This window comes from Tenrec ecaudatus, chromosome 9 (genome assembly GCF_050624435.1).
Source record: "Tenrec ecaudatus isolate mTenEca1 chromosome 9, mTenEca1.hap1, whole genome shotgun sequence".
NCBI lineage: Eukaryota > Metazoa > Chordata > Mammalia > Afrosoricida > Tenrecidae > Tenrec > Tenrec ecaudatus.
The window spans coordinates 136,759,175-136,772,162 of record NC_134538.1 but is presented as its reverse complement, the minus strand read 5'-3'; the positions used below and the strand labels follow the sequence as shown (position 1 = coordinate 136,772,162).

At 47.4% G+C, this 12,988-nt stretch overlaps 1 protein-coding gene across 6 annotated transcripts in view; it reads right to left on the bottom strand.

Moving 5' to 3' along the window:
• Positions 1-12,988, bottom strand: part of ST7 (suppression of tumorigenicity 7) — a 295,831-nt gene that overhangs the window by 35,226 nt on the left and 247,617 nt on the right. For 4 of the 6 annotated variants that reach the window (XR_012786131.1, XR_012786130.1, XM_075558593.1 and 1 more), the window contains 3 exons: positions 7,521-7,593; positions 6,631-6,766; positions 5,947-6,049 (listed from right to left, as the gene is read on the bottom strand). Coding sequence is in view for 4 of the 6 variants with exons in the window: in XM_075558593.1 (XP_075414708.1) it covers positions 5,947-6,049; positions 6,631-6,766; positions 7,521-7,593 (312 nt within the window). In the remaining 2 variants the exon portion in view is untranslated. The remainder of the gene's footprint in view (positions 1-5,946; positions 6,050-6,630; positions 6,767-7,520; positions 7,594-12,988) is intronic. The other 2 variants (XM_075558596.1, XM_075558595.1) reach the window with 1 other exon arrangement.

The window sequence follows — 12,988 nt, the reverse complement described above, 5'->3', positions numbered from 1 at the left end:
TCCAAGGTCCCCAAACTCTGAAAATCACTGTCCCCCAGAAACAGTACCTGTACGGTCAACCCTAACGTGCAAGAGCGCCATCTGAACATTTTTTTTTAAGTATGGAAAGATATGTGTTACCAGTGCAGAGCGAAAAGGCTACAAGAATGCAGTCTTAAATAGAACTCGATGACATATATCTTCTCTCCATATTTTTCTTGAATATATAAATATTTTTATAAGATCACTGTAGAGAGAGAGAGAAAAAATATCTAATACTGCTTATAACAAGCCAACAATTTAATCTTGTTGGAAAATTGTCAAACAATGCAAGGTTATCATGTGATCAACCGAGAGAATGACAGCGGATCAGCTATTCCAGTGGGGTCAGGATCACGGACTCTACGCAAATGTGCCTCTTGGTAGAGAGAGCTTTGCACTGTGTCTGAATACTAGTCAACTCAAATGGGATCAAGAGCTGAATCATTGATAGAAGTACCCCCTCCCCAAAAGTGGAAATCACTACACTGTCAAGGGAATGGGCAGAAGGGAGCACATTTTCAGGGTAAGAAGAAAAAGCCAAAGCCCCACACCCAAGAAACATAACAATACAAAGAGGAGATCAGGGTAACATTCTAGCCAACACCCCCCCCCCCCCACTCTGCCCTTTGTCAAAGTGACCCTGCATAATGTTTCTGAGTCTAAATCTTTTTATGGGAGCAGACAGCCTCATTTTCTCCAAAGAGGTGACTGGTGGGTTTGAACCACAAACCTTACTGTTAGCTCTCTAACTTCTACCCCACACTGCCACCAAGGCTCCCTAACCAGTATCATGTGAATGATGTCTTTTCTCCAAGAATGGAAAATTCTCCTTTTATTTTGTAAAACTTTGGTGTGGGCTCAACCTCTAGGAAAGGGGGCATCCTGGCTCTTTTCCGTCTGTGATGGGGATGGCGGGGTAGGGGTGGGGTGGGGAGGGTAAGGCAGAAAGCTTTCAGGAGGCGACCCTACTCCATCAGATGGGATCCCTCCTAGGTTGGATTAGAAAGAGGTCTTTCTGTCTTCTTAAACAAAGTACCCGGTCTTCGAAAATCACCGGCGGCATTATGATCTTAGCACTTCTGTAGTTCTCATGAAACAGCAAATTAATAGAGGGCTAGCCAAGACTTGGGACAGACCGAGGTCTGGGATACATGTCCTCAGGCTGCTCCTAACTGTCCTGGAGGTGGTGGTGGGGGGGGGTGGGGGGGTGGTGGCGGCTAGCATTGAGGGGAGGGCAAGGCAGGACCAGTAGGCACAGCTTTCTGGTGGTGACTCTTCAAGGTTGGGAGGAGGGGAGAGGGAACTGTGAAGGAGGCTTCCGATTCCTCAGAGGGAAGAGGAGCAGGAGGTTTCGGGACACATCCAGAGCACGTACAACAAACAGGCCCTGAAGAACCACCCTGGAAAGGAGCTCAGAATTGTCTTCTGTAGGAGTCTGGAGAGACAGGACAGATCTGTAATGACCCGTCTACCTACACGCCTGTTTCTTTATGACTCGTCTGCTAGGATGGAAACCTTCAGAGATTCTAGGTTTAGAATCTGACTGACCATCCAGAGCAGTGTTTCTCAACCTTCCTAATGCCTCGACCCTTTCAGACAGTTCCTCATGTGGTGGTGACCCACCAACCCTAAAACTTTGTGTTGCTACTTCATCACTGTCATTTTGCTACTGTTATGAATCAGGCGGCCCCTGTGAAAGATTCTAGGGGCTAGTCAGAGACCCCGGTTTTTCTAAGTTTATTTCCCAGCCCTGTGGTGTGATAAGGGCAATATGGACTCCTCCCTACACCCCACTTCTGTGTCCAGGGCCCCCCCAGAGAGCTCCTAAGAGACCTCTCCTGGAGGAAATCACTAACAATTCTCTTGGTTTTTCAAATACTATCTGTGAACCTTTGTTTGATGGGAGCCCAGGTAGAAATTTGTGGCAGGCAGGCTTAAGGTATCACATTTGATATTTCTTCTTGCAGCACGTCCTGTGACCGGGAGAAAAGGTCCAAAAGAGTGTGAGGTATGAGAGTATCTTGGAATTAGGGCGATTGTCCACATGGACTAGGGTGTCTGGGGACAGAATGTGTGTGCCAATTTGAAGCATTCACGCCCACAGCAGGCAGCCACTGGGAAGAGTCAAATAACTCAGATTCAGTTCATGCTCTTTCCTTTGCTTGCCCTGTGACTTCTCCAAGCCTCAGTGCCCTCAGCTGAGTTGTGGGCAGTATAGTATAATCTCACAGTGTTGTGAAGAAAAGGAAGTCAGATGGTATCTATGGTTTCCTTAGCACGGTGCTTGAATACAGCCCAATAATGGGAAAAATTACCACAGCATCCTTATGAGGAGAGACAAGCTTAGCAGGGGAAGTTGACCAAGGTGATCTATATATGAGACCCTCACACCATTATCATCATCATCATCAAGTTGATTCCAACTCATAGAGACCATATAGGACAGGGTAGAATTGCTCCTGTGAGTTTCTAAGACTATAACTCTTTCTGGGAGTAGAAAGCCTCCTTTCTCCCACAGAGAGGCTAGTGGTTTTGAACTGCTGACCTTGCAGTTAGCAACCCACTACACCACCAGGGCTCCTTATACTAAGAATCCTGTAAGCTATATATTCTTCCCTGATGTCTCAATAGAATTAAGGCCATTCTCTACTTGCAAAGATACTTATTTGTGTGTGTTTTTCTAACCAAATAGCAGAATGTATATTAAAAATGTGTAGTGTCTGTGTACAGTACGTGTGCAGTCGAGTTCTATAGTTAATGATGAACGACACCCTTCCCGCATGGGAATTCCACTAGATCAGCAGTTCTCAACCAGTGGGCCATGACCCCCTTGGGAGTCAAACGACCCTTTCACAGGGGACCCTTTCACAGGGGTTGCCCGGATTCAGAACAGTAGCAAAGTTACAGTTATGAAATAGCAACGAAAATCACTTTATGGTTGGGGGAGGGGGGTTCACCACAACATGAGGGGCTGTCTTTAAGGGTCACAGCATTAGGGAGGTGGGAAATCACTGCCCTAGATGAAGAAGATCTAGGAACAACATATCCTAGTCCCCTCAGACACAGGCTCCAGCAGCACAAACTGGTGGAGAATTGGTTTTCTGGATGCCCTATCCTCTCTCATTTTCAGGACCAGGAAGCAAAGGAGATTCAAATACTTCATGGTGTCCACTCTTACAATGCAGTGAAGTGCTGTTGGACTCAGTCAAGTTCTTCCATGGGAACTTTAAACTATGTCGTAGGGCTGTTAGCATGCCTCTAGGTCAGTGGTTCTCAACCTGTGGGTCTCGACCCCTTTGGGGGGTCGAATGACCCTTTCACAGGGTTGCCCAATTCATAACAGTAGCAAAATTACAGTTATGAAGTAGTAGCAAAAATAAATTAATGGTTTGGGGTCACCACCACATGAGGAACTGTCTTAAAGGGTCACAGCATTAGGAAGGTTGAGAACCACTGCTTTAGATGCTCGGCTAAACCTTTCAGGTCATTAAATAGCTGCTTCAATTAAAACAGGTCAGGATTACAAGACTGTGTAGTGCACACCGAGGAGTGGAGTTCTTCCTGGCTTTAAGCAGCCCCCGAGAAAGCAAATATCAATCATTTTAATATTTGATGAATTTGTGCTGCTCAAGTGTTTTCAAAGAACTTCCATAACATCTTTTCATTTGGTTGTTATCAAAGACATTTGTTAAGAATTCCATTTTTTAAAGAATATATATGTATATATGTGTGTATATATGTATATGTATGTATATATATGTATATATGTATGTGTATATGTATATATATCATATTGAATGAAGGGGGAAGAGAAGAGTGGAGACCCAAGACCCAAGTGTCGGCCACTGGAGATCCCCTCATAGAGGGGTTTAGGAGAGGAGATGGGTCAGTCAGGGTGCGAGGTAGTTCCGATGAAGAACACAGCTTTCCCCCAGATCCTGGATGCTTTCTCCCCCCAACTACCATGATCCGAATTCTACCTTGCAGGGCTGGATAGGGCAGAGGTTGTACACTGGTACATATGAGGGCTGGAGGCACAGGGAACCCAGGGTGGATGATACCTTCAGGACCAAGGGTGTGAGGGACGATGCTGGGAGAGTGGAGGGTGAGTGGGTTGGAAAGGGGGAACTGATTACAGGGATCCACATGGGACCTCCTCCCTGGGAGATGGATGGCAGAGAAGGGGGGGAAGGGAGACTCCAGATAGGGCAAGACATGACAAAATAACAGTCTGTAAATTATCAAGGGCTCATGAGGGAGGGGGGAGCGGGAGGGAGGGGGTAAAAAAGAGAACCTGATGCAAAGGGCTTAAGTGGAGAGCAAATGCTTTGAGAATGATTGGGGCAGGGAATGTATGGATGTGCTTTATACAATTGATGTATGTATATGTATGGATTGTGAAAAGAGTTGTATGAGTCCCTAATAAAATGTAAAAAAAAAAAGAAAAAGAATTCAGTTTTTTTAAATCTTCATTTGAAAACTTGAGCAAAGATGTTGAGTTCAGAGACACTTAGTCCAGGTCACATGGCCACGATATGAACTCCAGTTTCTGTCTGTGAGTCCAGGATCCTATTGCACAATGCAGCTCCTGAAAGGGCCATTATTCGGGCTCATGGGCCAACTCTGTAGTCAGAGAATGGCTTTGAATAGCTCTTCATTGATGACCTAAGTCTACCACGATTCAGGGAATTATTTCCAAGTAGCATTTCACATTTCAACCAGAGTTGAAGAACCATTTCTAGATTTGCTGTTGGCATACTCCACACAGAGGCCTATTTCATAGTGCGCCGCCTACACTGTTGCCCGAGGGCACACCTGCTGTCCTGTTCACTCTCCACAGGGAAGAGGCGGACAAAGCCTCCTGGGGCAAAGGTGGCGCTGTGCACTGCTCTGTACGTGACTTGAGTAAAACCTCCTGAATGACAGTAGATTACTTATCTCTATCATCATGGAGATCAGCATAGTACATTTGGGTGGGAAACTCTATAAATCATCACCATACATATACAACAGGCACACACACACACACACCACCACCACCACCACCATCACCACCACCCATTGGGCCTCACAACTGCAACCAGTTAACCAGCACAAGTCCTTAGCAGACAGCTTGCCGAGAACACTAGCATCCCCCATAGTCCCTGATGTGACATGCACGGTAGCATCTGAGAAGTCAATGGGTGCTTTGTTCAGACACGACCAAAAACTGGGGGGGACCCTGGGGTGGGTATGTGCCTGTCACACAGCAGGTCCTCAGTCCAGGCAACTCATCCATATAAAGTCGTCTCCTGAATGAGCAAGATGGGGAGAGACAGGCACACAGAGAAATAAAACAGGGATTTGATGCCCTTAAGACGAATCTTGGAAAAAGTGATGGGAACTAGTACGTACTGAGAAACTGTTGAGGACAGACACGTATCTCCGACTATCGGGATCTCTTAAAACTGCACTCGGGACGGATGAGAAGTCTTCTTCATACTTCGGAGGTTCCCCCTGGTCTTTTCTTGCCAGTGCAGGGAAGTCGCCGGGGTCAGTAGCTTGTTAGGACTTTTATTCACAGCCAGGTGTGCTGTGAATGGGTTCCAAGGCTGCCAGGGGGGGCAGTTCCTGCCAAGGGTCTCAAGGCGCTCCGCCACTTTCTCCTTTAATCGTTTTATTGGGGCTCATACAACGCTTATCACAATCCATACACACATCCATTGTGTCAAGCACATTTGTACATTCATTGCCCTCATCATTCTCAAAACATTTGTTCTCCACCTAAGCCCCTGGCATCAGGTGCCCGCCCCAGACTTCCGAAGCCAGGTCCATGGGTCTCCCCTTAGTCTGGGAAGCTCTGAAATCGGCTCCAAAGCTCCGCAGGTGTCGCTTTTGTTTGCAAAGGGCCCAGTCCCTGCGGGGGGCGGGGGGGGGCACACTCACTTTTGGCACGTGAGGGTTGAACTCCACAGCTCTGTGAATGGCCTCCACCGCGTTCATCTCTGCCGTGCTCAGCCCCCGCCGCGATGCCGCCTCGGGAGAGAACCTGGAAAGCAGAAAGACAAACACCATCCGGTTGGGACCACTGCGTGGGCCACGAGGGGACAGGCATCTACACAGCAAGGGCCCAGCCAAGCAGCGCGCGCCAAGGGCTGGAGCTCTCCAGACCTCGGCTAACCAGAACCTCCGAGGGCGCCTCCTCGGACCGGCCGAGGCCAACCAAACCCCCAGCAGAAGCAGAAAGCGGGCTTGCTATGTCTCATCGCCGCAAGGCCTAGATCCAGCTGTCCAGTCTGTCTGTCTACATGGCTAGTCTACGAGGTCTACCAGGTCCCTGCCGGGGGCGGGGCAGGGCGGACTGACCGACAGGGCCGACAGTGCAGGAAAAAGAGAAAACGTTTAAAACAGAACTGGGGCGGGTTTTAAAGGGGGGCTCCCAACCCAATGGCAGGGCTGCCCTGGGGTGCCGTAAGTGGTGGCAGCTTCCGCAGCAGGCGAGCCTGCGGGGTGCGGGTGGGGGGGTAGGTATGGCCGTTCCTGCAGGGGGTGTGCGTGCCCCAACTGCGGGCCAGGCAGCTGCCCGAGTGAGTGGGGTAAAAAAACCAGACCATGCAATCTCTTTCTCACCTCACACCCAGGGCTAACTCCAGGGCTGTGCTTGGCAGGCAGACACCACAGGGGAAGCTGTGGCAACCCTGGCCCTGCCCTCCCAAGCTGGAGTCGCTGTGTAGGGAGAAAAGATGTTGCAGTAGGTACTGGCGATCTACAGGATAAAAAAAAAAGAATGAAAGAAAATTACTTCGGTCTTGCAGTGCACACACACTGAACAGCAAACCTGTCTGACAGGGCACAGGCCCCTGCTCTCTGCGCTGCATGGCTACGGAGGGAGGGCAGGTGCTTGGGAACCCAAAATCCGTTAGCCCATCTCGTCTTTTTCCCCTCTGCCAGTCACCCTCGGGTGCTGAAAGACACCCTCAAGGTCATTGTCACCTGCCTGAATAAGACAGCCAAATGCCCCACTGAGATGGCAACTCAGATGGAAAGGGCCCTGGGGTGGGTACAGCGGTTTGGAATGGACCAGGTGGAGAAAGGGGGCCGACCATGCCTGGGCCTCTTGACGCATCAGTACCACTACCCAACTGTGGACCACTGAAGGGAGAGACACGCCGAAAGTCAATCAAAGGAAGGCATTTTGTGGAAGTCCCAAGCAAGCCTTTTGGTATCTACGTCTGGCCATTTAAAAAATAAATAAATAAAAGGGAAATAAAAAGTCACCTCAGAGGCATAGAGTTTCACGTAAATCCCTCCTTAGGGGCCCCCACTCCCTTTTGGTACCTGGGGACATAAATTTCTTCCTCCTAACAGTGAAAGGAAAGCTCAGCAGGCTTTGGAAAACGCATGCTCATAAGCAGGGGTCTTAGGCACTAGGAGAAACTTCCAGAGAAAGCCCTCAGAGGCAACCCATCGCCTCCAGTCCGGCCAGGCGTTTAGGAGCGCAGAAGCTATGATTCACTTACTTGTCAGAGACAGCTCGTGCTTTGAGCAAGGCAGCTGTGTAGCATATGGTCGCCGACTTTGGTAAGCTGATGTCTGCCGGAGAAAACGACAAAGAGAGGAAGGACTTGTAAATTAGCAGACACAAAGAGCAGTGGTGTTTGTTTTCCCTTTTCTTTTTTCAGTTGAGGGCAATGGTTTCTAATCCACTTTTTAATCACGGAATTCGAACGAGAAAGAAGTCAAGGACAGTCTAATGGACAGAGAACGCAGCTGTTCGATTATCAGGTGGCCTGTGAGACTCCAGCAATTCATATTTTAGTGAGTGATTTGTGTTTAAAATCTGTCAGGCTGACTGCTTGTCAAATGACCCATTCAATATCTGGATTTTCCTCTGTTGAGTTTATCGAAAGCAGAGAATAACTAAATATAGATAAATTTAGATAAATGACCACCTGTGACACCATGAAAGGCAAACCTTCTATTTCAATTGTGACTCTTTTCCCATGAAGACGAATATGAAGGAAAAAATACTGCCTTGATTTAAGAAAACAAGGCTCAACAGGTTCTTTAGCAGACAGATTTTTAAGATACCTTTGGGTTACATTCTAAGAACTTCATATTAAGTGGTTAGTAGATGTTAAACACGCAAGAGTCAATGGTATACACACATATATCTTTTTTAAAGTACACAATTTTTGTTCATTCAAACTTGTGGGAACCCCCCACCCCTTTACATAAAGTCTACCTTGTACCTCCTCCCTCAATTGGTTCTTTCAGTTTGTATAGAAAGTTTCAGAAGGGATAAGAAGGAGTAACAATTGAGTTTACAATGTAATAAAGTACAGAACTGAGTAGACCCAGTCAACCAAGGTAGTTTCCTGGGGGGGGGGGGGTTGTTTTTAAACCATTATTCCATTTTCTCACCAAAATAGGATGGGTTGGGTTTCCATTTTTAAACACCAGCAGCCATATCTACAGTCACCAAGAGCTGTTTTGTTAATTCAATGCAGATAGAAACATGCCATCCACCGGTCCTGTACTCTCAAATCACCCGAGGTTAGAAACTTCTATCACCCAGAATGCCCTGCAAGTTTCTTTGAAAGGCTGTTTATAAACTAGGAAGGATTACAGGAGGATCGAAAAGGCAATGCTCATAATTGAGCCAAGAGAAAGTATGAGAAGAAAATCGTTCCACGAAGAAACCAACCTCATATCACCAACTCCAGCACGAGGAAGTTCTTTCAGGGAAATTTCAGTGGCATTGATAAAAACACACATAATCATAGAAACTACCCACCCCAAATGGAAAGGGGAAAGGGTCTTTACAATCTGCATCTCATAACCTAGACCCACAGGAAGCGTCACTACCATGCGCACAGAGGAAAATGACGGGGACATGAAGGTCGGACACTCGTGAATGCGTCTGGTTGCTTTGCCCGCGTAAACATCTAACAGCTTCCCCGTGTGAAAATCTGTCCAGGAACCAGAGATCTGGTTTTCTGGGGTCCACTCGCTACTCGAATGAAGGTGGGAAAAAGCGGCAGATAAAGCATGTGCCGCTTAAAAGTTCAGACTTTTTCTTTTCAAAATATAGCCACGCCTTTGTTTTCGCTCTGTGCCGCGGCCTGTGCTCCTTGGGTGGTGACCTGGTGCTTGCTATGAGTGGCGTGAGGCGTTGTAGGCAGGGGTCCAGTCAGAAAACGAGGTTCACCGTCACGGGAACATGGCAACACAGAAAACCTACGGACTTGGTGCGCTGACGAAAATCCGCTAGGGACTTCGCTTCTAATGGAGAACCATCAGAGGGTGCTTTGATGGGCCCACCCACTCCATCAATGGACAAAATCACCCAGAAGATGACCAGAGAGGCGGGTCAGTGGTGACCTGTCACACCAGAACCATGTCTCCTGACCCATCAGTGGGCGATGGATTCAGCAACCTTATGCCTACTACACACAGATGCTCCATGGGAAAAACCAGACCTCCATTCTCTCCACGAAATAAGTGGGAGATAGTGCAGGTATGCGACTCACAGCGACACTGCCCCTATGGGCTCCCGAGGCTGTAACTGTTTATGGGAGCAGAAAGTCTCCTCTTTCCCTGTGGAGCGGCTGGGGGTTTCAAACTGCTGACCTTTCGGTTAGCAGCCCATCGGGACTGGGTAACTGGCAGTGGGTTTCATTCGGTCTATGCAAGCATACTGCTTCAGAGTCAAATAACCACAAATATTTTACAGACCGTATCAAACGGGGAGAGGGCATGTGGCTCTAAGAAAATCCCTCTGCATTCGTGGGATGCTCACTCCGCTCTAATAAGTTACTTGTTCTCACTGTTTAACAAACACTGACGAAGTAAAAAGTTCTTGCATAATTTGTGGGTTTAGATTTTTGTCCACGTTGCACCCCTTTGGGTAAGGAGATATTACAGCCGCGACAATTTGTCTCTGACGAGGCTGCGTCATTCTAAGAACTGATTCTAGATACGTCTTCCTCCTTTTCATGAGACTTTCGGTCGTTGGCATTGTCTCAATGCTGTCCACAAGGTCTCAGTGGCCACTTACTCAGAAGTGGACGGCCGACACCTTCTTTGTCCTGTGCTCTTTGTCGGGACGCTCTGCTGAAACCCGTTCACTTTGGTGACCCTGCTGCAGTGGGGACACCAGGGACAGCGTCCCCAGCACCGCAGCAGCACACCACCCGACAGCCAAGTGGTGCTCGGTGAAGTAGCAGGGCTGCGAAGAAGAGGAAGCCTCTTGATCAGATGGATCGACACAGTGGCTCCAACACAAGAACAATCGTGAAGTTATCTGCTAATCTTTCTGCAGCTGCTTTGTTATTGTTAACCTAAAGCGTCACCATTTGGCATACTCAGCACTTCCACTTCTAAGACTTTATCCTTAGGAGATACACACATGTGTGTGCAGATGGAGCTTTAAGGACGTTCACGGCAACGCGGTTTATCAAGAAAACTGGCAGTAACCTCAGTGCTCAATCACAGGAGATGGATGAAGGCACCCCGTAGTGGAAGAGTATAATGCTCTGTGGGCATGAGGTCCTGGGGCAGAAAATAGTTCATGTCCTGGGTCAATATTACATCGTTGTATGCACAGCAGCAAGCGAAGTGAGCTAACAAAAAATATGATCTCACATTTGTTTTAAAAATCACTTACATGCTTCGGGGAAAAAGGTTGGAATAATACCAAATATAAAATCATTTTTATTTCTGGGTGGTTACATCATAGGGATTCCCCCTACTGTTTCTCTGTATTTTGTAAGTTTGCTGTGCGATACATGTGCTAACCGTGACGTGTTAGAAGGAAACCATAAGGCCGTCGGAAAGATTTCTGTTCTACAAATCTGGAGGGAAGTCATGGGTGTTGCTCGACAGAGCCAGGCAATGGTGGGATTTGTAAATGCAAGTCCCGGCGGTGTGCAGATCCATCAGGTGCACTTACACACACCTTTGTGGAAGGCAGCGCCTGTGTTCCTTGTGCAGGTGGTCATCATCAACCAGTTTTTGACCTAATCATCAAGGAATCTGGCGCCTGGTGGCACAGTGGGGAAGTGAAAGGTCGGTGGTTCTAGCCCACCAGCCCCTCTGCAGGAGAAAAAATCTGACAATCTGCTTCCATAAAACCATCGCAGCCGGAAACCCGATAAGGTTATGATGAGCCAGCAGGAGCCTGGCACGGAGGAGCTTTGAGTTTTCATATTTTTCCTGAAGTAAAAGTGTTGGCTCTAGGCAGCTGTTTGTGTTTAGACCAGCGGTTCTCAACCTTCATCTTGCCGTGATTCTTTACTAGAGTTCCTCAGGTTGTAGTGAACGCCAACCATAAAAATAGTTTCGTGACTACTTCATCGATATAATTTTGCTCCAGTTATAAATTGTGCAATCCCTGTGAAAGGGTCATTCAACCCCCAAAGGGGTCGTGACCCACAGGTTAAGAACCATTGGTTTCGACTCAAAGAACATATTAATACTTAATTCCCTCCTCCCTTTATTTTATGAACTACAGGATTGCATACTTTCTTTCTCTTCGGGCTCATTTTTGTTGGCAAGAATTAAATCCAGGCTTTTGGTTATTGTCATGCGTTGACTAGGAGTAATTAAAGAGATAGTGAGGCAAGAGAAAAATGTAAGAGCTGCTTAGCTTTTCACAAATAAAACTTCCTATAGATCCATCTATACATGCAAACAGCCATTATCCCCAAATCCACAACATTTAATATAAAGACTAGGTGGGCGCTCCACCTGTTCCCCCAAATCCACATTTTTGTTCTTCTCGTTTCATTGTTGTGAGTCAGCAAAAGTGGGGAAGGGTTGATGGGCTTAAAAAGTCCTGGCCGGATCTTCACTGGGTCTCAGTTACATTACACCTTTCACTCTCCTAAAAGTCAGATTATCTGAAGGCTAGGCTGGGAATTCATAAGTCTCTTTCCTTTAGTTAAGAGGTGCAAACAAAACCCACTGGGATGGAGTCCATTCTGACCCCTAGCTCCCCTATAAGACTGAGTAGAACTGCCCCAATGGGTTCTTAAGGCCGTAATCTTTCTAGAAGCTGATTGCCACCTGGTCCAGCCGAGGGTGGGTTTGGACAGTTGACCTTTCAGGTAGTTTTAACCATGGACCACCAGGACTTCCATTAAGAGACAACCAGGACAGCAAATGAAATTAAGTGACCATAGTTTAAAAAGTAGGAAGGTCCGAGAACCCAGGAAACAAACTAACAAATGATTTTGTAGTGGGATTCCCATTTCTTGTTTAAAGAAGATGTCAGAATCTATGCAGTAGGAAAGACAGACAGAAAGACTGAATGGTGGGGGACAGGTTTTTTGGAGGAAACCTGAGAGAGGCCTCTGACCTGAGTCAACATGTCCTCTCTGTACAGACTAGCAGGGCTTTACAGAACTAGTCAAGGGGGTACATTTGTGGATGGGGAGATGTGACTTGACTAATGCTGGGAATCAGGGTTGTCTGCAGGTGGGTGGGAGATGACTGAACAAGATGTTTCTTCAGGCAATGTCTTTGCTGCCTGCGGAAGAAATTGCTGTACAGGGTGTTTCTGTGTGTGGGGATTTCTGAGTCATTCTCCTTTCAGAAGAAAAACTAGTCAAACTCTAATATCATTTTTATACTTCTTGGTTAGAAGACTTAACAAATCGCTGCCCTAACCATAGAATCGGGCCTCATGACAGTGTCGGGAATCTCACAGCTCTCTTCTGGGGTACCTCATGCTTTTCGTGTCTTTGGGCATTCACGCTGTGTGTTCATCTCCCAACCACTCAGCAAGGGTGACAGTGGGCAGGGGAAGGACCCACGGCAGCGCTCCTTTGCTTTCTCATCAGATTGAAGCCCTTCCTCCAAAGACGTGTCCTCCATGCTGCTCCACTGTCTTTTCAAAATATGAAAAGCCCTTCGCGGTCTGGTCCCCCACCCCTCTCCCCTAGTCCCATCTATGTATCTTCTGTGCTTTCACGCCCTCCAACCC